Below are 22,007 nucleotides of genomic sequence, written 5' to 3' on the forward strand. Positions count from 1 at the left end.
TTTTTTAATTCCTAGTTTTGCTTTAAAGGTTTTTCTAGCCTGTTTCCTTTACTCTAACATTCATAATTTTGTGTGTGATAAAAGCAAAATTTTTAATCGTTCATTTATAATAAATGGCACATTATAGTAGCACAATTTACCACTCGGGAAACTGAAAGTCCGGACGGGAGGGAATCCCACTGTTGCGCGATTCGGAATGAAAACGAGTGCAAAGTCAAGGTCAGTGCGCGTGCGAGGAAGAATCAGCCTGTGCTCGCCGTCCACATTTCTTTCTCATTGCTCTGCCGACGACTATTCTTTCAATTACGTATACGTCCGTTTATCCGTCTAGGACATTTCCTATAGAGAGCAATGTCAGCTGCTGGTGGACATTGAGCATTTCTTTTCTGGCAATTTCGGCCGAAGATTCCAGCAGGGACAAAATTTTCACCGGGATTTTAGGAAGGGGCGCCGAGCTCTAAGAAGACGCGCCTTTCGGGTATAACTTGTTTTTATTTTAAGTTCTAGCAATTTTAGTTATTTTAAGGGAAAAAAATGATTATCATTTCTCCTTAACCTGCAAGACATATTCAATTTAAAGTACGTGAAGTTTGATTTAACTCGCGGCTTGACCATGGTCAGGTAGGTTGGCATGGTGCCTTACAGGTTGCGAACGAGAGGACTTTGGCTGCGTTGCCGCGAGCATGTTCCAGTTCCACCGCAGCTCTGCATCCTCTGCTCACGTGCACGCAGAGGATGCGTTCGGTGTCGCTGTGGTCCAGCATGACGGTGTAGCGCTTTTTTTCGCCCGCGTCACTTTGATATTATAATGACAGTTTTCAAAGAAAATCGGAAAACAGCAACAGAAATTGACTCGTTTTTTTCCATAATATATCCCTCTCGCATATTTATGGTTCAGAGATCTTTGGACCAATGAAACCTCACGTGGAGGGCAACTGGCCAAGGTTATCGGACTGGCCAACAACAAAACGTGCTATTTTATCGGTGTAACAGAACGAATATAGAGCAACGCTTTAGCGCAGTTGCGTATATAAAAATAACATCCCTAATCGTTATCCTGAAAATAAAAACAAAAAGTGTGATTAAAAATTGTGTGGCTGCACTGTAGAAGGTTTATTGTACTAGTTCTGGATTAAAATAAGAATATATGAACTTTGAGTAAATAAGGTGCCCCCCTAAAATTGAAACTAATATAAATTAAAATTAAAATAGGCGGATAACTGAGAAGATGGAAATTTGTGTATCAAAGATTGACGTAATGGAACATAACATAATGAAATCCCCCTCCTTTTTGCATTAAAAATATTAGGGGGGACAAACTCGTACAAAAGAATCACTATCTATAGAGGTCGTTCAAGAAATGATATAACAAATAATATCTCTGCCCGCTGAGACCGTTTATTAATATATTAAGTTCCACGTTCTTCTTACAAGGTAACTCCCCATCTTTTAATTCTTTGAGGAAGAACGGACTGAGTGTATGGCTAATTAATTTAAAGAAAAAGCGCAATGATTCGATCTTTAAATAGATAAATCGTTAAAACAAAAAACATTTTGGTCTAGCTTTTAATAAATCAAAATGTAGGTCAAACGTGAATAATTATTATTTAAATTACTAAATTTAGGAAAAAATGGTATTTACCACACCGACCCTAGAAATTTTAAGCATCAAAATAAATAATATAGAGATCTCAGAAAATCGATGAACGTTAACTCATATTTAAATTGCTTGATTACCTTTCCAAGTGTAAAATATACTTATAAATTTATCATTTTTAGGATGCGAGAAGTTCAAGCGTCCGCCTTTGCATCTCTGTTTTTCTACGCACGTTTAGCGGTGGGAAGCGCAATGATGAATGTTATATTCGAGCCGAGCAGCATACGGCAGCTTGAGATGATGAGCAATAGGAGCGTTATCGTCTGGACCAACCATTCTCATGGCGGGAATATGTCCTTGTGCGCTTTTTCATCAGTGACTGAGGTTGCTGACGTAACTGAACAGTGCGTGCTTACTGTTAAACAACAATTATTGCCTAAATTAACAAAGAAAAACACTCGATTCAAAGCTTAAAATTTCAATTAAATTTCTTAAATTTCAGACCATTGCAATTTGAGTTGGCTGAGCACGAGAGCCACTCGAAATACAAATCCAACTTTACAATTGCTGGCAAGTTTCTCGGCTACTCAAGCGTGTACCTTCGCACCTGTGCTCAGGACGCCTCTGGATTGGAAATCGTGCAAAACAGAATGTTCGTCTCGGTTATCAATATGGATAACTCAGTAATGGACCACTTCTTCATTGTTTCCTTGGCAATCGTCATTTTTACTATTCACATCAACTTTGGATGCGCCCTCGACTTGGCTGTTGTTAGAAATTCTCTGAAAAAACCCATCGGCATCACTATTGGAATTTTTTCTCAATTTGTATTCATGCCTCTGGTACTGCATTGATTCAATTGTAAAAATGCAGCTGAAAATTAAATTAATGTTGAAATAGATGAGTTTCGTCGCCGCACGACTGCTATTTCCTGAGCAGCCGGCCCTGCAGTTGGGACTTTTCTTCACCGGTTGTTCACCTGGTGGAACGACCAGCAACCTTTGGACTCTGGTGCTCGACGGCAACCTCGACCTGTCAGTCACGATGACGGCGGTCAGCACGTTTGCTAGCTTCCGTACTGCAGACCCTTTTTTATTTTAATCCTGATTAATTTTGCTATAAAATATTCTACAGTTACCATTCCGTTCTGGGTGTTCAGTTTGGGCCACGTAATTTTCGCCGAAGCCGAGATCGGGGTGCCCTACAAGAGAATGGCGTTTACCACGACCTACCTTTTTGCCCCCCTGCTCATCGGCATTTTCATCCAGTGCAAATTTCCCAAGGTGGCCAAGATTCTCGCGAAGACTCTTAAACCACTCGCTGGTTTTCTGCTTGTCTACGCTATCATTGCATCCTACCCGAAGTTGTACCTTTTAAAATTCGTCAACTTGAGGGTGATTGTTTGTTTCTCATTTTTAAATCCTAATTTATTTTACAATTAGTTGCTAGTCGCGTGCATCAGCAATCCGCTCCTTGGCTTCATTTTCGGCGCACTTGTGTCGACATTGTTCAAACAGACCGAAAAGGACATCATAGCCATCTCAATCGAGACTGGAATTCAAAATATGCCAATCTCAGTTTTGCTGTTGAAGACTGTATTTGAACGTCCAGAAAGTGATATTTCAGAAGGCAAGTTTTGTCAAGAGTGCAAATTAATTTTAACTTTCATTTCGTCTTTTCAGTTGTGCCTTTGTCAATTTTCGTCGCAACCCAAGTGCCCCTGGGATTGTTGTTAGTGATCTTGAAGATCTGTAAACCAAACCAAGCAACTACGAAGGAAGAAAACGAAATCGTGTATATGGTTGAAGACAATTCTGAATTAAAGAAGAAGCCAACCATGATCAACTAATAGTCACACCAAAAATTAGCAAAATATCCACAACAATCTGAAAGAGAAATTATATAATTTTCAATCGTGTTTAACCGAATAAATAATATTATTAACAATTAACAGAGAATTTTAGCCTTCAAATTTAATGTAATTCTGTAACACGTTTAAAAATAACGATTTTCACACTGATTTCGTATGAAGTTGATTCGTGTTATATTACCATAAATAAAGGTCCGCGTTATTTGAGAAATGGTCATGGCGTCAATACTGTATTATAAGGACTAGGAGATGGAGGCTACAACCATTCACAAACAGGTGAACAAGGAGAAGTCAGTTTGACCTTCATTATATATTGGCGTAGCGTAAAAAGTGTTTCTGTTTCACTGAAATAGTGCCTTTTTTATTTTTCACCTGTATTTTAAAGATGCTTTTAACAATAAATTTGGTCCAAATTAGGAGGGCGACTGTCAAGGTTATCTGACCGGCCAGACAAATCAATATATTATATTTATCGCAGAAAGTTCAAATTGAAGAAATAGTTAGACGATTTACACAATTTCATTTAGATAATGGGAAATATAAATTGTTGAAAACTGATAGGATTATTTCTAGTAGTTTTCAACTAGGAAAAAAATCGAACAAGATGACTAGTTGAGCATGTATCTATATGGTATGAAACCCCCCTTCTTAGCATCTTGAAAATATTTTAGCAAAACTCACTCCGTCAGTCGAGCGGACGTGCGCGAAAGATCAACAACACCTTCGTCTGCTCCGCTTAGCAACATTATATTCTCCTATAAAAGCAGGTAACCACTACTGTCATTTGATTCTGTAAAGGAGAATTATATAAGGCGCCGATCGTGAGATCGAGCGCAATGTTTTGAGCTTTGAGATAAACCATAAACGCAAAGGAAAATAATATTATTTCTGTCCAGTGTTTCAATTTAAAATTGGTAAGCGCAGATCACCAGCTAACAAGAAAATTTGCAAACTTTTATTTTATTTTTTATCCCTGACCGAGGAAGCACTATAAGGGAATGCTGAAATGCTGAAACCCGGGTCCCGCAATAACACCGCAAACGGATAACATATAGGTGCACCAGGCCGCACAGTGACCCAGCCCACTCAAGGGTCACTTGCCTCCGCACCTAGGACTTTTTGAAACGTGATGCCAAATCACTCCTGTTGGAGAGGTGCGAACCAGCAAGTATATAGCGAGTAGCGAGTCGGCCTAGAGCTCTGCAGCCGGGAATTTTTCCTTAACGTCGGTGATATAACGAGAACCGGTGTGTCCAACATGTTACACCTTAGACCTTTTCAATAAGGAAAAATTCAAACAAAAATACATTGCGAAACTCCCTCCTTTGGCATTCCGCCAGCTTCTGAAAATATTTTAGCAGAACTTACTCCGACAGTCGCGCAGATGTAAGCGAAAGACTATCAACATATCTCAGTCGGCTCTGTTTTGCAACTTTTGCTTTTAAAGCAGGTAACCACTCTCATTTGATTCTGTGAGGAAGAATACTATTATCATGCGCATAAATATTAACTTTTACGATAGCGAGCGCAATCATTTGAGCTTTGAGATAATCCATAGTAAAATTATACTCATACACGCAACGAAAAATATTATTTTTATAACCAGAGTTCAAACTCAAAATTGGTGAACGCAGATCACCCGTTAACATTTTAGAACATTTAAAAATAAATGCTGCAACAGTTAGATCTCACGTGACGCAGTAATTATGTGTAATAAAATATGATTTACTTTTGGTTTAATTTGAATTTTCGTAATCAATTATTTTAAAATGTCCTTTTCCTTTCATCCTGTTTAGAATGCAGGAGATTCGAGCGTCAGCCCTCGCTTTCCTGATTCTCTTTGCTCGATTAGCAGCGGGAAGCGGAATGATGAATGTTGTATTCGAGCCGAGCAGCGTGCGGCAGCTTGAGATGATGAGCAGTAGAAGCGTTATCGTCTGGACCAACAACCATTCTTTTGCGAACCAATCATTGTGTGCTTTTTCATCAGTAACTGAGGTTGCCGACGTCTATGAGCAGTGAGCAATAAATCCTTATTTATATATTAAACATTTCTGCCTCAATTGCTACAATTTTATTTTAGACCGTTGGAATTTGAGTTGGCCGAGGATGGGAGCCACTCGAAATACAAATCCAACTTTACAATTGTTGGAAGGTTTCTGGGCTACTCCAAAGTGTACCTTCGCACCTGCGCTCAGGACACGCGAGATTGGGAAGACAGTGAAAAAATGACTGTCTCGGTTATATCCATGGATAACGTAATTGACAGTAACATCTTCATTGGCACTTTCGCAGTCCTGATTATCTTCGCCAACTTCAACTTTGGATGCGCCCTCGACTTAACTGTTGTTGAAAAAGCTCTCAAGAAACCCATCGGCATCACCATTGGATTGTTTTCTCAATTTGTGTTCATGCCTCTGGTAATATTTTTGTTCTTCGACGTGACCAGAAAACGCGACAAGAAACCATTTTGCAAATTTCTAGATGAGTTTCTTCACCGCACGACTGTTATTTCCTGGTCAGCCAGCCCTCCAGTTTGGCCTTTTCTTCGCTGGTTGCTCACCTGGGGGAGTGGGCAGCAACCTTTGGACTCTGATACTCGATGGCAACCTTGACCTGTCCGTCACGATGACGGCGGTCAGCACGTTTGCCAGTTTCCGTAATATACTATTAAGGCTTTTTTCTTTCAATTCCAATTAATTTTGCTAATTTATTTCTAAAGTCACCATTCCGTTTTGGGTGTTCACTCTGGGCCACGTCATTTTCGCCGACGCCGAGATCGGAATTCCCTATAAAAACTTGGTGTTAACAACTGCGACACTTTTATTCCCCCTTCTCGGCGGTGTTTGCATCAAGTGCAAATATCCCAAGGTGGCCAAGTTTCTCGCGAAGACTCTTAAACCACTCGCTGGTGTCACGATCATATACACCACCGCTGCCACCTTTTTGAAGGCGTTCCTTTTCAAATTGGTCAACTTGAGGGTGAGATATACTATTTTTTAATTTATTTTAATCTCGTTCTCATTTTATGAAATTTTCTCAGCTTCTGATGGCGTGCATCAGCAATCCTATCCTTGGCTACCTGTTCGGTGCAATTTTGTCCATGCTATTCAGGCAGAGTGAAAAGGACGTAATAGCCATCTCAATCGAAACTGGTCTACAAAATTTGGGAATCGCAATTTTGCTATTGAAGACTACACTTGAACGTCCAGAAAGGGACATTTCAGAAGGTAAATAATACGCTTCCTGTTTATTTTTTGTATCAGTCATTTATCTTTCATCAGTTGTGCCGTTGATAATTGTCATCGCGACCCAGGTGCCCCTTGGAATCCTGTTTGTTATTTCGAAAATCCGCAATCGCAACCGAGCAAACAGAATCGTGGAAACAGATGCTTCTGAAGATAGTTTTCCACTCAAGAAGATGCCAATCATTGTCGAGATGCAAGCATAATAAAATCAACTCTACAAAATTGAACTCAAAATGAATGTTATTCCTCAACTTTTAAAAATAGCACGCATTTCTCCCGATTGAAATCGGTTAATTTTTATCATGGAAAAATTTAGTTTTGTTATTTGTTATCGTTTATAGTAGCACACAACTCAATAATTTTTCTATTTTCGCCACTAACTGAAAAAAACAAACAGAAAGAGCCATTTGATCATTTTGGTTTTATCGAATCAAACAGTAATTTTAACCTAAATACCTTTAATAATTCGATAGCAAAGGACTGTACTACATTTATAGAAATAAAATAATCGCGCAAGGTAGTGTGAGGTGTGACTCAAAATAGAATGAGGATCGCATCAAGTGTATATATTAATAGAGAGGTCAACAAAATTAAGATTATTACATTGAGGCTTGCTGCAGAAGTCAATTTGTTTATTGCTCCTTTCCGCTCTAACCCTACGACAACTTTGAATGACGCCACACTGACCCCACTTTTATCTAGAGCCCCTCCAATATAAAAGGACAGCGAAAAAGGTGTTTGAAAAGTAAATAAACGACCAGCACGCACGGATGGCAATGCAAAATCACAACTCCGCGGCACACTGATCCTGCTTCTACTGGCCATCGCTCTACCGTCGCTCCTCACTCTCAGCCCGCAATCTTGACAAGGCGCTGATTACGCAAATCAATGCGATAGAGGACCACAGGCATGGACTGATCGACTCGCCAGCCAGATTGGTCCTGTCGGCGCCCAAGCTTTGTTTTTCGTGCAGCTTTACTACAATAGAGTAAGTGCATTTTGTTTTGCCTCTTGACACAACTTACTACCTATTACAGCGATAACTGCGGTATAACGTATTTTTGTTTTGCACTTTAGAGATTACGCGCATTTTTGTTCCATTAGTGTTGAAACGGTATTTGTTTGCATTGCCTCTGACCTCAAAGCACAGATGACAACAAGTCATGTTTGAAAACTGTGTACTGCAAAAACAATCAAGCCAATAAATTAACTGCGTTTAATTCGCACGTAATTACTAGGAGAAGTGCCTTCTCTAGACACGCGTGTCCCATCAATATACACTTCAGTTATCGTTGGTTTTACCTCGACGCTGAGATGTGCAATTAACATAATGTTTGAACATAGGCGCCGGTTAAAAGCTTTCAAAAGATAAAGTAGCTCAAAAGGCAAAGGTACGATTTAATCTATAATTTGCACAATATTCAATGTGAGATTATTTGATTTTGAACCAAAAGGTGCACTAATATCACAATTTGATCAAAATGATTACTATCCAAATAATAATAATATGTTTTTTTAACCTTTGGCATGTACACAAATTGACAATTGAGAGCAATTTGTGTCAGCTTTAAAAGAATTTCTGTACCTAAAGAAATGTTATGATTCAAGTGAATTCTTGGCATTTGCAGAACATTTATGATTTTTGTGTGCACTTTTTGTTTGTGCAATTTGAGGGGCATATATTTAGAAATGTAACCATATCTGATGTATGACCTCGCCAAGAGACAATAAAGTTATAAATTATTATTATTATCAAATCACAAATATTAACACAAAATGTAACAAACAATAATATTACAACTCTTTAACAAAATCAAATTACTCGTCAGCACTGTAGAATCAATGCACGTACACAAATGAACGCAAATTAAGCAGCAACAAACTCTTTGAGCTCGGGCGCAGAGACACTGGCAATACGTTAAACACATTCGCACATGTGGATGAGTTGTATTTGGACGTCACTGTCGTTTGATAGCCAGAATAAGAATTAATTTAAATCACATGTAGAGGTCTCAGCTCATTTTGTGTCACGTGGGCAGCCGCCAGCCGCCGGCGAAAAAGGGTAAGAAATTAAAAGAGTGCAGGAGCAAAAATGTATTTTTGCGTCCATCGGGCCGTTAAGCACTAATATTGGTCTATCAAACTTGACGTTTAAAAATTTGCCAGCTGCGCCAGCCACCGGTGAAAATGGCCAGCCGCCGCATAAAAAATTCGGCTAAGCCGGCCCCGCCAGCCACCGCCTTAAATCTCGCGACTGGGACCTCTAATTAAAAACAAGAAAACAAAAACAAGAAAGGCAATAAATAAATTTTTAAAAATAAAAATTATGATTTTTGTTATTTATAAATGCAGGGGTAACATAAATATATCTGAAAAACATGTATAAAGTTGAAACGCCGATAGTTTATGTTGTTTATAAAATAGGTATCTCTAAGCTTGTGTGAGCATTTTCAACAGGCGCAAACTAATACAAAACAATTTATTTTTTTGGCTCGGAGAATTTAATTTTGAAACATTATTTGTCAGATTTTAGCTCACAAAATGCAGCCCAATATGACCAAAATGACTGCATCAACCCTCACATTGCTCTTGATAGTGGTCTCAGGAATCGCAGGAACACCAGCATCCACTGTCACTTTCATTGAGCAGATAGAGTTTGAGCCCGACAGCGTCCGCCAACTCGTGATCTCGCTGAATGAGACTGTCGTTGTTTGGTCGAACGAATCGTTCACCGGGCTCTCCATCTGCGTCGCCTCTACCGACAGTGAAGTGGCGATCGTCACATCCGAGTAAACTAAAATCTATTTCTATTAACAACCCCTTTTGTTCGTCGTCAAGCTGAACTGAAATTTGTATAAACTCTGATGCCGCATGTAATTTTTCTGTGCATCTTAAACAAACAAAAGTATTGTTTCTTTATTGTTTTGATAAAATGATTTGCTGAAAATTAGGAATCAATTATTTTTTTTAAATTAAGAAACGATTGTTTATAGATTACCCCTTTCAAATGATTTTTTTTATTTTATTAGGTCCCTTTTTTATCCACTACATTATACAATTTCATTTCTTTCATCCTCAACAGGCCGTTAATATTTGAACCTTCTGGCGGTGAGCATCACTCCAAGTTCAGGTCTAGCTTTGAGGTAACCGGCAATTTTCTGGGCTACACGAGACTTTACCTGCTGGATTGCTCGTCGCGCAATGAGTCGAGCGCAGCCAAGCCGGATAAGGAGTCGAGCGTGTTTGTGTCGGTCATCAGGGAGGACAGCGGCATGGATAATTACATACTGGGTACCATCACCGTGCTCATGTTTTTCATGTACATCAATTTCGGGTGCGCCCTCAACCTGCCCGTGGTGAAGAAAACGCTGAAAAGGCCGATTGGCATCACGATCGGACTGGTCTCGCAGTTCATCTTCATGCCCTTGGTAAATTGAAATAGCCTTTCAGCTGATTTTTCCAAATCTGACGACAGATGAGTTTCGGTCTCGCCAGACTCTTGTTTCCCGACCAGCCAGCCCTTCAGCTCGGCCTCTTTTTCATCGGCAGCTCGCCCGGCGGCGCGGCCAGCAATATCTGGACGCTGGTTCTCGAGGGAAATCTCGACCTGTCGGTCACCATGACGGCAGTCAGCACTTTCGTTAGCTTCGGTAAAAAAGCAGGCACCAGAATTGAATCAATTGAATTTATTCTATTTTTAGTTACCATTCCCATTTGGGTTTTCTCGCTTGGAGGCGTTATTTTCGAGGAAGCAAACATTGGAGTGCCGTACGTGAAGATCGCAGTGATCGCCATCACTCTGTTCGTGCCCTTGGTCATTGGCGTTTTGTTCCAAATTTTCCTGCCTAAGGTTTCCAATTTCCTGGGGAAAATCCTTAAACCGTTTGCCGTTATTATGCTTCCCATCATCATCTTTGGCACCTTCACTAACTTGTACCTCTTCAAATTCCTCACTTGGCAGGTAATTCGAAAATATAATTTTTATCTTTAAGACTTCTACTTTGGAAATAGAGGTAAAATTTCCTGTGTTGCTGCTTAAATTTCTTAGAAAATCGGCTCCAAAGTTTCAATGCTCCCTTCTGTAAAATCATGATTTATTTCACAACTTATGGAATTTTTCCTCAAAATTCGCACACCATTGGCTATAGAAGGGAACTGACAAACCGTTTAAATTTTCGAGAAATTCTGCTTAATCTGAAATTTAACTGTTTTTTTTTAGATAATTATTCAAACAAATAACTCGATCAACTGCTAATTGCAGTCAATAATTCAAATTAATTGTGCTTATCAGCTAGGAGTAGCTGCGATTCTTGATCCGCTCCTTGGCTATCTTTTCGGCGCCATAGTGTCAAAGTTGTTTGGCCTGGACACCAGAGACACGATTGCTATTTCCATCGAAACTGGCATACAGAACACAGCCATCGCCGTTTTGCTGCTCAAATTCGCTCTTGAAACACCGGAATCGGACATTGCTGCCAGTAAGAGCCATAACGTTTTATTGCTTTTATCAAATGATTGACACATTTTTTGCAGTTTGTCCCGTGGCTGTGTTCCTCATGACGCAAATTCCACTTAGTATTCTACTCATTTTTATCAAAATACGCGAGTGCAGAGGGCGAAAAGACGCCGAAAAAGGAATCAGGCCCGATGAATATGTAGAGATTCCACTAAAAAGGCAAATCTCAACATAAATTGTGAATATTCTATGAAAGTTCATGTGTAAATAAAAGAGCGCCATGTTAATTATTGAAAATATGTATATTCTGACAGCTAATATCAACTCTATATACAACGACAGTAGTAAAGTTGGAACCTTAGAATTAAGACGCAGTTTTTGGAGGTGATATTTACAATCAACGTACTATTTAAATTAATCAAAGAAGTATGGCATTTTACTTTAATTCCTATCAACTTCACGAACACACTGTCATCCTCAGCAGCTTGTGTACGACTAGTATATGAATCAGATCACTGTCACAAATTCCCAGCATTCTCTCGCTCTAATAACAAGTCTCAGACACGTTCATCAAAATCCATCGAATGTTAGAATAAAAAAAAAAAATAACTCCAGTGGCTAAGTCTGCAGTCACTTTTCCCACTTTGCGTATCAGTCGTCGGCGTCGCGCGGGCGTCGGCTGAGTGAGGCGAGGCCGACCGGCGGCGGTTGGTAGTAGAAGTGCGGCGTGGCCGTGTCCACGGTGCCCAGGGTGGCCGACTCGGCCGGCTGCAGACGCGGCTCGCGGGACCTGTGCACGACGGCCTTGAGGTCCTCGCGCAGCTCGCCGCCACCTTCCAGCCTGCGGTCCAGCTGCTGCACGTGCACGACGGTGCGCAGCTTCGGCTCCAGGCCCGTCGCCTTCTTCTTGCCCTTGTCCACGGGGCGGCTCTTGCGCCGCGGGCTCCGTGACGTCAGCCGGAACTCGGGCGGGATGTCGTAGCACTTGCACACGCAGCACGACGGGAACTTGAACCAGTCGGAGAAGATGCCGCGACACTCGTTGCGCGGATCGTAAGCCAGCAGACGGTGCAGCCGGTACTGCTGCTCGCACCGGCACCCGTCGCGGCAGAACATCTGCTGGTTCAGATCTCTGAAGGACAAAATTTGAAATTAGCATGTAAATTATTTAAAAAAAAATTAATTTTAAAAAGGATCTGTTGGCATTGTAATAGAAACAAATATTTTTGTGGGTAAATGTGAAAAATAAAAACGATTTTCCGATTTTCTGGCCTAATCAGCACCCCCAAAACCCATCGGCTACATAGGGGAGGTTGAGACGAGTCAAACGGTGTGCAGTTTTGCTAATTTTGACTGTTAGAACCAGAGATTTGGCGATGACAATGTTGAAAAAGTTGAAAATTGAAATTTTTGGTAATATTGCCGATTTCAATCATTTTCATATAAAATGCAAATTGATCTCAATAATTAATCAAAAATCATTGAATAAACTTTTTCTAAACATCTGTAAACGCACAGATAAAAAAGCGTAGGAGATTTTTAAAAAGACATTTATTAATTTTAAAAAAGCATCTAAAATTAATCAAATTGTTTCGCAAAGTCTTAAATTATTTGAATATTTCGGGGAAATAAAGAGATTTTAAAAAAGCTTTTCCATTCGAGAATAAAGCTATTAGTGGCTTTTGCAAACTTACGTGCACTTCTCCCAGTGGACGTACTGCTCAAAAGGGTACAGGTTCAGCAGGGCAAGCAGCTCACCCCTCGTGTTGTTGGCCCAGAAGGGGGCGACGACCTCCTCTTTCACGGGGCATGCGTTTCTGCAGATGGGAAAAATTAAATTAGTGTTGATGAAAAACTGAGACTGCTTATATTAATATTTATTTAGTAATTAAATGGATCTTTATCTCTAGACAAGATTTTTTCTCAACAAAAAACTGTTTGTAATGGAGCATCTCGTCATCAATTTATTAATTATTTTTTTATATTAGTCAGGGATTCAATAATTAGTTATTTAACAAACTCAATATCTATGCAACGGCCAGAAATGCCAGTTAAGAAATTAGATAAAAAAAATTGTAGCTGATTTTTCGTTTTTAATTTTGTTATAAGCATCTATTTTCAGTAATTACAAACATTATGATATTTAAGCAAGAGCATAAAGTTATTTTTTACTCACACTCCTCGGACGAGGATTTGCTGCGGCCCCTTGTTGAGGCTCTGATCGCCATCTGACTCGTCCTCGTCAGCGTCCCCTTCTTCCTCCTCCTCGTACTCCTCGTCATCCTCGCCCTCGGCCTCCTCCTCGGCGACCTCGGACTCTTCGGCCTGCTGGTCCTCGGCCTGCAGCGGCTCCGCCTCCGAGGCTTCCATCACCGGCTCCTCGGACACGCTGGTCGTGTCCGGCGCCAAAGTGGTGCTGCCCTCGGTCGTCTCCTCCACAGCCTCGAAGGCCGCCGACGTCAAGGTCGCGTTTCTCGTCGTCGAAGGCACCGTGCCCGCTGTGGTCGTCGTGCGCGCCGTCGTCGTTGTCGTCGTGGTCGTCGTCGTGGTTGAGGTTGTCGTCGACGTCGATGTCTTTTTGGTCGCAGTGGTCGTCGCTTGGGTCGACGTGCTCGTTGGCCGCGGAGGTTTCACCGTCTTGCGGGTCAATGATTCTTTGTTTGGCACTTCTGGCTTCGTTGAGCGAGGCGTCGAAGCAGCTGCCTCGGCCACTGGCCGGTAACGCTTCATTACGCCGTCCCTAACAACCTGCAAGCGGAGGAAAAAATTAATTTAGTTAAATTTCTAATTGCCAAATAGGAAATTAGCAATGAATAGACAGCTACAAAGTCGAAAAATGGTAAATTCGGACCTGCAGGCCTCAGTAGATTTATCTCCAAAACAATATCTTGCTTCAAAATGATTGTTAGATTTTCCATTTTTAACATTGATTCAAATTTGCACTCCTTAAAGACCGTCTTGGATGAAGTTTCTGAGCGCATTAATCGATTCTTGAGGGTCGAATTCGGTTAAATGGATATTTTTTTGCCGAGAATAGTGCAGCGCGACGTGCTTAGCGCAAGTAAAACTTTTTTCCCGCCAAAACAATATGAATGCGAGAACTGAGCATGCGTCAGAGCTGATTTGAGCACTTGCTGAGAGACCGCCTGTGCGAATGACTTCTTTGTCAGATTCAGCCAGCTCTCACGCATGCGCAGCTCTCGCATTCATATTGTTTTAGCGGGGAAAAAGTTTTACTTGTGCTACGCACGTCGCGCTGCACTTGTTGGTCGGAAAAATTATCCACTTTACCTAATTCGACCCTCAAGAATCGATTGGTGTGCTCAGAAACGTCGTCAAAGACGGTCTTTAAATTGTAGAGGTCGTTAAAATTCTTAATCAAAGTGAGGATGAAGTTCAAGCTTTATTTTTTACTACGATAAACCATTTTTCTTGCTAATTTTTTTATTTAAACCCACCTGAAAGTCGGTACCATCGCCTGGGTACAAGTCGTTGGACTCAAACTCGGCGCGGAGCACTGAAATCTGTCTCATCTCGCCGTACATGCGTCGCATCAGTCCTTGATTCTCTCGCACGAAACTTCGTAGTGCGATCCTGAAAACCGAGGCACAATTATCAAACAAATTCCGAGAGTTAAGGAGTTTTTTTATCACTGCCTCATTCCCACTCATCACGAAACGCGGCCGAAAACGAGCGATTGTCCCCAGCAGCCAATTCACTTTTAGTGCGCGAGGCCAATTAGCGAGGAGGCGAGAGAGTTTCTATCTCGTTGGCTGCCCGCGTGGCCCAGTGGTCCGATTCCCGCCCAAGCAACCAACCCATCCCTGGTGCGGCACGTACTGTACTTATATGCGCGTCTGACCCGCTCACGATGAATTATTAATTTAACGTCCGCTCTCGCATCGTCCGCGCTCACGTTTAGAAAGTGCATCTCTCTTACAGGGGGCAGCTGTTCTGATTTAGTTCAACGCAGGGCACTGATCTCGCAATGGGCCGAGTCTCATTATGACCGATTGGCGATAATTCAAATTTCAATGCAGGAAGAAGGCCATGGAAAGTCTTAAAATTAATTCAAAACTACTTGCTCAACTGATCCGCAATAAAATCATTTTGAAGCTGGTGCAAGAAAGCATTACTTTTTAGGGCATAGGTTAACTCATGGATTAAAATTATGATTATTATCTCACCAAGGATAGGAACTTCCAGGGACAGTACACCATTGTTGCTCGTCGGTGAAGTCACAGGGAGGGTCCTTCCAAGCTTTGGACGCTCGGCCGCTGCCTGGCCGCAGGCAAGCTGATGAAAATTCGTCGAAGGCCGCCGCCGACAACCCGCACAACAGCGCCTGCAAGCAAAATCAGAAGATGTCGTATTCAGGACGAAAAGTGGAGCACAGATCTGATGGATAGGTTTTTTATTCCAGCACCGTGAGAACTGTTTTACTTTCTTTCAGTGGTTTGTGGGGAAATAATTTTTTTAGGTCTCGACCGATTGATCTTTGTGATTTCAGGTAAAATGTGAACTGCACATAATTACTTTATGACTTTCCAGAGGCAATGAGTCGATTAATGAACGCAGAACGAGTTGTTTAACTTCGCGTTTCCTCACTGTCGACTCGTGCGAAAACCATTAACCGACACACAGCTCGCATTTTAATTTCTCCCTTTGACCTGCATTCTGCGACACTTTCTTCAAAAGTGTCATCTCCACACCAAAAGTGCTCGTGTCGTGAATAGTGGTTATGAATTTGGTTTTTATTTCCACGTGTAAGGTAAAGTCAACTGTGCCAATCACACCGTCGTTGGCAAGATATTCAAGCTCAAACTGTTGTACATGCACTTGGATAGCTGTCAACTCGGAGATCTGAAGGAAAAGGGACTCTTCACGGTCGGAATAAAACACCATGTTTATTTTAAAGTAATGCTGCAATTTATTTTTTGACAGCACAAATCGATTCCTAAGGGTTAAATTAGGTGTGTAAAACCGTTGTTTTGGAGGTTTTTGGTGGGAACCTGGCTAAACCGTCTAAATATCGAGACTGCAGCAACACAGCGACAGCCAGCGCAATTAAGATAAGGTTTTGGTGGTTTTGGCTGATGCTGTGCCTCAGGAATCGATAGAAACATAAAAAATAATATTCCAGGGCTACTTAAATGACTCACATGAAAATAATTTTCTGCTAAAAATAATACTCATGAAGTTTCACATTTTTTAATAATAAATCTTGAAAACTAATGATGCCGCATCATGGCGTTCAGTCATTTTCATTTAGAAACACTTATGACTGTGCAGTGCATGACACTGAAAGGTGCCGTGAACGCGCGGCGTTTGTTTGTCCCGAGTAAATTTTCGCTAATGAATGAGAGGAACCGTATATTTTTTTCTCTCCTTCGTCCTCGTTTCGGTGCAATCAGGGAAAGTTGTAAGCTGGATTGTCGGCCGGCCGGCTGGCCAGTCGTCCGCCCCTCGACCCAATTTTGACCCTGCATCTCATCTCATTAATTTCTTCTCTTCTCGGCGTCCAAAAAAGCAAACGGAAAGAGATCGGAGAGGAAGAAAGAGCCGACGAATTGCGATTGCCCGCACGTCGAGCGCTCAATACGCGCGTGGAATAATGCATCGCGTAATTGAAAAGGCCGAGAGCGACCTTATTACAGCACGTCCCTAAGAGACAGATGCATTAAACACCTTCAAATTGTTCCCTTCGTTCGTTGGGAAATCAATCAAGCAGATATATAAACACGGTCATGCCGGTTTTTCCTCGGAAAAAAGAGTGAGTTTACTCAATATCAATGTAGATTGTTTTTCAAAACACATTAAATTCGTGAAGAAATTTCCACGGAAAAGAATTATCGAGAATTTTAGTCCTTTAAACAACAAAATAATATTTCTTGAAAATGGTATTTAGAATATTCTTTTAAGTTTTATTGCGAAAAAGGCAACACAAAGATGAAATTGAGATGGAGTGTTGAATCAGGGTCAATCAGAATCAACATGCAGTTCGTTTTTAATTGTTGGAGCCTTTTCATCAATCAAGACGCCAAATTCTGCTTGGTCATGATTGGAACGAAAATCGCAATGTTTCTAATAATCAAATATAGTACATGGAACGACAATTAATGTTGGCGTTTCAACTCATTTTGTCTAATTATGCAATTCATGTGTATCGCGGCAGAAAAGTAATTGCTGGACGTGGATTGAACAGTTAGATTTGCATATTTGCGTCGGCGAGAAGCCTGCTCAGTCAGGCACTTGAGCCGCGGAGATTTTCAGATTAATGCATTACGGAAACGACGAGAGTGGGCAAAACTTGAACAAAATAGGCTGGGGAAAGCTTCTGTTAGTTTTTGTTCCTAAAATTTTAATCACGGTGACTCGGTTGATTGGACAATTTTATGATAATTCATGAAACTTTCCACGGGGAACATTTCACTCTTGCTGACCTCATCACACGAGAAATGAGTTAGTCATCAATGCAAATGCTGACGAACATGGGCAAGAAAGTTTCCACAGCGACTGAACACTCTTTCACTAGAAATATTAATATTTTCCGCAAGTAAATTTATAAGAAACGAACTATGAACCAACACTAACAAAATCAATAAATTTTTAAGAGCACGTAAAGCAAACAAGATTAACTTCTTATCACCGTGGGCCAGCCGAAATTTTTGAAAGACACGTGTGTGTGTCAGTCGGAATATAGGTAAGTGCAGCGAGAGAGGAAAAGTCCCCCTGGCATATCATCACCATTATGCTGCTTCCTCTTTTATAGGCCGGTCATTATTATTTAATTCACATGCTACGGCGGCAGTGTTATAATGATATCGCGGTGCTCCCCGCAGCAGCACCAACACAGATGCAAACTTTGCTCTTAATCGTGCGTCTGAGAGTGGTGAGTCGGCCCGCGAGTATGGGTTAACGGTTGTGCGCCGTGGAATACACACACATCATCCGCGCCGTACGTACTGCGTATTCACGACTAATACAGTATGCACGCCAATATCATTCAAAGCCTTCTCTCGGCGCCACTCGCGGAACTATGCAATTTGGCTAATCAGCGTGTAATGCTATTAAATTAAATTAGATAAAAAGAAGCAAACTGTTTATATAAGTTTTGTAAACAGCTTATTTATTGTTCAATAAATTATATACACTTTAAACTTTTCAGCAAATGTTTAAAATATAAACAAACAAACTTTTAATTTCATTTTTCTACTGTGGTTTATTATTTTGTTGTTCTTGTTTAACTGATAAATTCTGCAGCCTAATATTATATGAAAAAGAAAAACAAATCATGACAAACTCGGTTTTAATTTTTGAGATAGACAAAATGTTCCTTTCTGATAGATTTAATTTAAAAATCAATGAAAATAAATTTACAATTAGTCTTTTGTCATTGGTAGAAACTAGAAATTTGGTTTTTCAGAGCAATGTGAACTATTTTAACATAAATGAAATCTTGTCTTTCAATTTAAAATGTTTTCCTAGTGACGGGATGAAAATAAATTAGCGCTGATTACCATCTTTCACACGTCTGCAGGGACGGAAATAATTTATAAAGAGTCTCATTGCTTAAAACCATGTAGGAGACTGCGGTTGATTGACTGATCGCGCGGAGGTGGGCTAGCTCTCATCAAATTCTCGCTCCTCCGCTCGCAGCTACTGATTTACAACGAGTTATAGTTCAAGTCGCTGCTGCTTAACGGTGTCTTCATTTCTATACTCGCAGAAAATAGCTTAAGTGCTTGGTTCAGGGCAAAATCAATTTCGTCACCAGCCTAATGAATTTCCAAATTGCAGAAAAACTAGATATTTTTATTGACTATCCCGACAATTTTCAGATGTTCATCAACATCCGACTTATCTGGCTCCTCATAAAAATCAATAAAAGGAAATTTGCTGTTGCGTGACAGTTCGTAATTTGACAGACTGCCTTTTGTGAGAGGTGAGAAGGCCGTGCGCGCGGTGTGTCGTGCTGCTCCGATAACTGACCTAGTGATCTAGTGCCGACGCTTTATTGCTATCCAGCTGGCGCGACTCGTTCTCGCGCATCATCTCTATTTTTAGTACTTTTTTTTGTCTCGCTTCCTGATAAGCAGTCGTTTCGAAAGGTGTTTAACAGGTACGTCTATGATTCGTCTAGAAAGCGGCAGGATCCAATAGGCATTGAAGTGAGGTACAAAGGTCAAAAGGGAGCTGCTTGCCTGTCAGAGGTTTAAATTTATTGATCTCTTTCATTGGTTAAGGTGATGAAAAGAAAAGTTATCGTTTGTTGAGGTGAATTAAGTGATATGGAAGAAAATCAGTAGAGATTTTGTTTTTTAAATTCTGGGGGATTTAAAAAAAGCTCGGAGGCGTTAACATACTCTACATAAGAGAAGTCACAACGCTGTTTTGCCTCCGCAGCATCTCAACTGACCGACTGACTGAGCTAAAAATTATCCCGAAATCTGTCACATGCAATAGTACTCCCGTCTTGCTCCAGAAAAGCAGATAAAAAACCCGGAAACTCACCAGGAGGACGGTGAGAGCGGCCGTCGGTGTGGGGGGCATCGTGGGTCCCTGGCGTTGCCCTGTCGGCCGGTATCCGCAAACGGGCACGCAGAGCACGAAAACGAACTACACGTGTGAGTGTGTGTGTTTGCGTCGGCAGTCAAGTGATCATCGGTGTTCACTCGGCTCGGCCGCCGCTCGTAAACTGAGAACTGAGTCGCGACGAGAAAGAGAGAGAGAAAAGGTGGCCCTGCCGCAGCAGCGTCGCCGGCGCAATCTAGGACACTTTGGGGCGGCTCTCGAGCAGCAGATAGACCGGAGGAGGTGGTGGCACTCAGCGGCAGTCAGCTGCTCTCGGCACACGCAGACAGACTGGCCGACGCCGCCAGGCCTTATTTTTGTTTTCATTCATCCTCCGAAATGGGACCAGTCCTCCTTTCACTGCGCCCAACTTGTGGTCCAGTCAGCAGGCCTTTCGGGCGAAAATTGCTAAAATCGAGATCTGACAGGATCGGAATAGCTATTATCGACTCTTAGCTCCAAAAGGGATTTTTAAAAAAAAAATCTTATATAATCCCAATTGATGGAATCATTTATTCAGTCAAAATTCTTGTTGCTTTAAATTGGTCAAGTTGTCTCATTCACGACAGTGATTTTTTGCATCAGAAACGTGTGGTGAACGGACGTGGCCTGCACTCGAGACGGCTCTGACGGTACCGTTAGCCTCTCGCTCCAGTCAGAACCCCTGGTCGCCCGCCCGCCCGCCGTTCAATGTGTGTCAAACTCACTGCTCTCTTCTTTCTTTCTTTCTTTCTTTCTTTCCTTCTGTCCATCTCTCTCACTCGATCCTCACTCCACGCGCGTTTTTTACTACAAACTAACACACTCAATTAAATTCAACATTGCGCGACAGCTTCTTTACTTGAAGTGAAGTCCACTTGGACTGAACAAACCCCCGAGGGCCATAAATGTCATGCTTTAAACTGCTATTTTTTGGTTTGAACTCTTTCTTCCATGCGAGACAAGATGACAGACATAATATGGTAGAAAATAAAGTAACTTGAATACTATGACTTGAAATGAATGACAAAATGAAAAAAAATGGTGTAGAAACGCAGCAATTTTTAAACTCGAACCAATTTTTTGTTACAGGTCCTAGGGGTGAGATTAAGGGATTGAATTTGTGTGATTTAGAATTGTTTGCACGCTCAATTAGATGGATCAATCGATATTTGGCCAAAAAAACTCTTTTTCTTTCGGAAGCCATGTAAAAACGGTGTCAACTAAATCTCGGATTCTAAGTGTCAAATTTACAAAAACTGCCTACCATTTTACTCTTCTTCGCGCCTCATGATCTACTGAAGTAATTTGAGGGGGATTGAATCATTCATTTTCCTTCACTAACTGCGCTTCAGGGCTGTTGCCAGAATTTTTCCCCTTTCGCTGATCCATCTAGGATATATCCTATGAGTTCGGGTCCATAATTTCCAGATTTCTTTATGTAAAATACGCTCATTTCCCTTTTTCCGGCATCCAAGTGCAGCGCATGCCGTCGGGTGGAAGAGTCCCCGGGTATATTATGTAAACTAGGTCAGGGAAACACTTGGCGTACTTAAATATGTGGCCCATATTAATAGTGACTTAAACAAAATAAAAATTCTAAACTCAATCTAATATTTGATTTTGGGATGCTATTTATGTATGGGACATATCCATTCAATGATTTTTTTTATTTTTAGTGCTTGGCGTGTTTTAAAAGAATAATCAGGTTTAATTTGATGGCTATCAGAAAATTCCTTAACTTGATTTATTTTTTGAAGCATATCTAATTTCGTGACTCTTCGTGCGTCAAGCTCACTAAATATTTGTTCTTATACTTAAAGAAGACACAAGCTCTAATGACACTGTACTAATTTACACGATTTATAAATAGGGTAAAAATAGTGTTGAGAAGAATCTCAGCTGCTGAGACTTTTGTTGGAAATCGAAAGAGAGATTTCAAGTCCGCCTTTCTAATTAATATGAGGCGCACGATCGATTCACCAGCCGAATCCTGCGTCGGCTGCAAGGGTAACGATCCAGGATGCGTTTTAAAAAGGAAAAGTCTCGAGGAGGTGGGTTTTTCGTCTCGTATATTCAAATGGGTCCTCTGCTAGCAGAACAATCGCCAGAAAGAAAGTTGAGCTGACAAGCGCGGGCAGGTGATCAGGACCGAAAACGTCACTTTCTTCCGATGACTCACGCAGAACAAGGTGCGTAGTAATGCCCACTAAATTACACAAAACGGAAACGCATCGGCGCCAAGGTGACCTCTTTCTTAGAAAGTCTCGACCGCCGCCTCAA

The 22,007-nt window shown here is 41.2% G+C and overlaps 4 protein-coding genes across 6 annotated transcripts; 3 read left to right on the forward strand and 1 right to left on the reverse strand.

Annotated features, from left to right (window-relative positions):
* The first annotated feature begins 242 nt into the window (after positions 1-242).
* On the forward strand, positions 243-3,868 carry LOC135938489 (hepatic sodium/bile acid cotransporter-like). Of its 3 annotated transcripts, XM_065482143.1 has the most exons (7): positions 256-1,434; positions 1,780-2,001; positions 2,100-2,439; positions 2,498-2,672; positions 2,732-2,991; positions 3,040-3,226; positions 3,280-3,868. In XM_065482143.1, exons 2-7 carry the CDS (start codon positions 1,781-1,783, stop codon positions 3,444-3,446), a joined length of 1,350 nt encoding a protein of 449 aa, XP_065338215.1. In that variant the 5' UTR covers positions 256-1,434; position 1,780; the 3' UTR covers positions 3,447-3,868. The 3 variants fall into 3 exon arrangements, with proteins under 3 accessions (XP_065338216.1, XP_065338215.1, XP_065338214.1); XM_065482142.1 differs by having other exon boundaries at positions 256-2,001; XM_065482144.1 differs by lacking the exon at positions 3,280-3,868 and having other exon boundaries at positions 243-2,001; positions 3,047-3,186.
* Positions 3,869-4,087: 219 nt separating this feature from the next.
* On the forward strand, positions 4,088-6,955 carry LOC135939796 (sodium-dependent organic anion transporter-like). Its single transcript, XM_065484366.1, has 7 exons — positions 4,088-4,234; positions 5,264-5,485; positions 5,551-5,887; positions 5,952-6,126; positions 6,190-6,449; positions 6,511-6,697; positions 6,752-6,955. Exons 2-7 carry the CDS (start codon positions 5,265-5,267, stop codon positions 6,916-6,918), a joined length of 1,347 nt encoding a protein of 448 aa, XP_065340438.1. The 5' UTR covers positions 4,088-4,234; position 5,264; the 3' UTR covers positions 6,919-6,955.
* A 718-nt stretch (positions 6,956-7,673) lies between these two features.
* LOC135939625 (sodium/bile acid cotransporter 5-like) lies at positions 7,674-11,470 on the forward strand. The gene is made up of 7 exons (XM_065484099.1): positions 7,674-7,703; positions 9,242-9,504; positions 9,798-10,143; positions 10,191-10,365; positions 10,417-10,676; positions 11,007-11,193; positions 11,249-11,470. The coding sequence occupies exons 2-7, from the start codon at positions 9,257-9,259 to the stop codon at positions 11,404-11,406; spliced, it is 1,374 nt and encodes a 457-aa protein (XP_065340171.1). The 5' UTR covers positions 7,674-7,703; positions 9,242-9,256; the 3' UTR covers positions 11,407-11,470.
* Positions 11,455-20,008, reverse strand: spz4 (Spaetzle domain-containing protein 4). The gene is made up of 6 exons (XM_065484097.1): positions 19,686-20,008; positions 15,359-15,516; positions 14,630-14,765; positions 13,348-13,919; positions 12,866-12,988; positions 11,455-12,303 (listed from the first exon to the last, which is right to left on the reverse strand). The coding sequence occupies exons 1-6, from the start codon at positions 19,722-19,724 to the stop codon at positions 11,823-11,825; spliced, it is 1,509 nt and encodes a 502-aa protein (XP_065340169.1). The 5' UTR covers positions 19,725-20,008; the 3' UTR covers positions 11,455-11,822.
* Positions 20,009-22,007: the final 1,999 nt, after the last annotated feature.

This window comes from Cloeon dipterum, chromosome 3 (assembly GCF_949628265.1).
Source record: "Cloeon dipterum chromosome 3, ieCloDipt1.1, whole genome shotgun sequence".
NCBI classification, from domain to species: Eukaryota; Metazoa; Arthropoda; class Insecta; order Ephemeroptera; family Baetidae; genus Cloeon; species Cloeon dipterum.

Coding starts and splice junctions, on each gene's coding strand:
- LOC135939625 (XM_065484099.1), top strand. CDS start 9,257: ATGCAGCCCAATATGACCAAAATGACTGCATCAACCCTCACATTGCTC. Junction 10,366..10,416: donor CAGCACTTTCGTTAGCTTCG/GTAAAAAAGCAG, acceptor TTCTATTTTTAG/TTACCATTCCCATTTGGGTT. Junction 10,677..11,006: donor TCAAATTCCTCACTTGGCAG/GTAATTCGAAAA, acceptor TGTGCTTATCAG/CTAGGAGTAGCTGCGATTCT.
- LOC135938489 (XM_065482142.1), top strand. CDS start 1,703: ATGAACGTTAACTCATATTTAAATTGCTTGATTACCTTTCCAAGTGTA. Junction 2,440..2,497: donor AATTTGTATTCATGCCTCTG/GTACTGCATTGA, acceptor ATGTTGAAATAG/ATGAGTTTCGTCGCCGCACG. Junction 2,992..3,039: donor TAAAATTCGTCAACTTGAGG/GTGATTGTTTGT, acceptor TTTTACAATTAG/TTGCTAGTCGCGTGCATCAG.
- spz4 (XM_065484097.1), bottom strand. CDS start 19,724: ATGCCCCCCACACCGACGGCCGCTCTCACCGTCCTCCTG. Junction 13,920..14,629: donor GCGATGGTACCGACTTTCAG/GTGGGTTTAAAT, acceptor CTCCGCTTGCAG/GTTGTTAGGGACGGCGTAAT. Junction 12,989..13,347: donor CAAATCCTCGTCCGAGGAGT/GTGAGTAAAAAA, acceptor TCCCATCTGCAG/AAACGCATGCCCCGTGAAAG.
- LOC135939796 (XM_065484366.1), top strand. CDS start 5,265: ATGCAGGAGATTCGAGCGTCAGCCCTCGCTTTCCTGATTCTCTTTGCT. Junction 6,127..6,189: donor CAGCACGTTTGCCAGTTTCC/GTAATATACTAT, acceptor TTATTTCTAAAG/TCACCATTCCGTTTTGGGTG. Junction 6,698..6,751: donor AGAAAGGGACATTTCAGAAG/GTAAATAATACG, acceptor ATCTTTCATCAG/TTGTGCCGTTGATAATTGTC.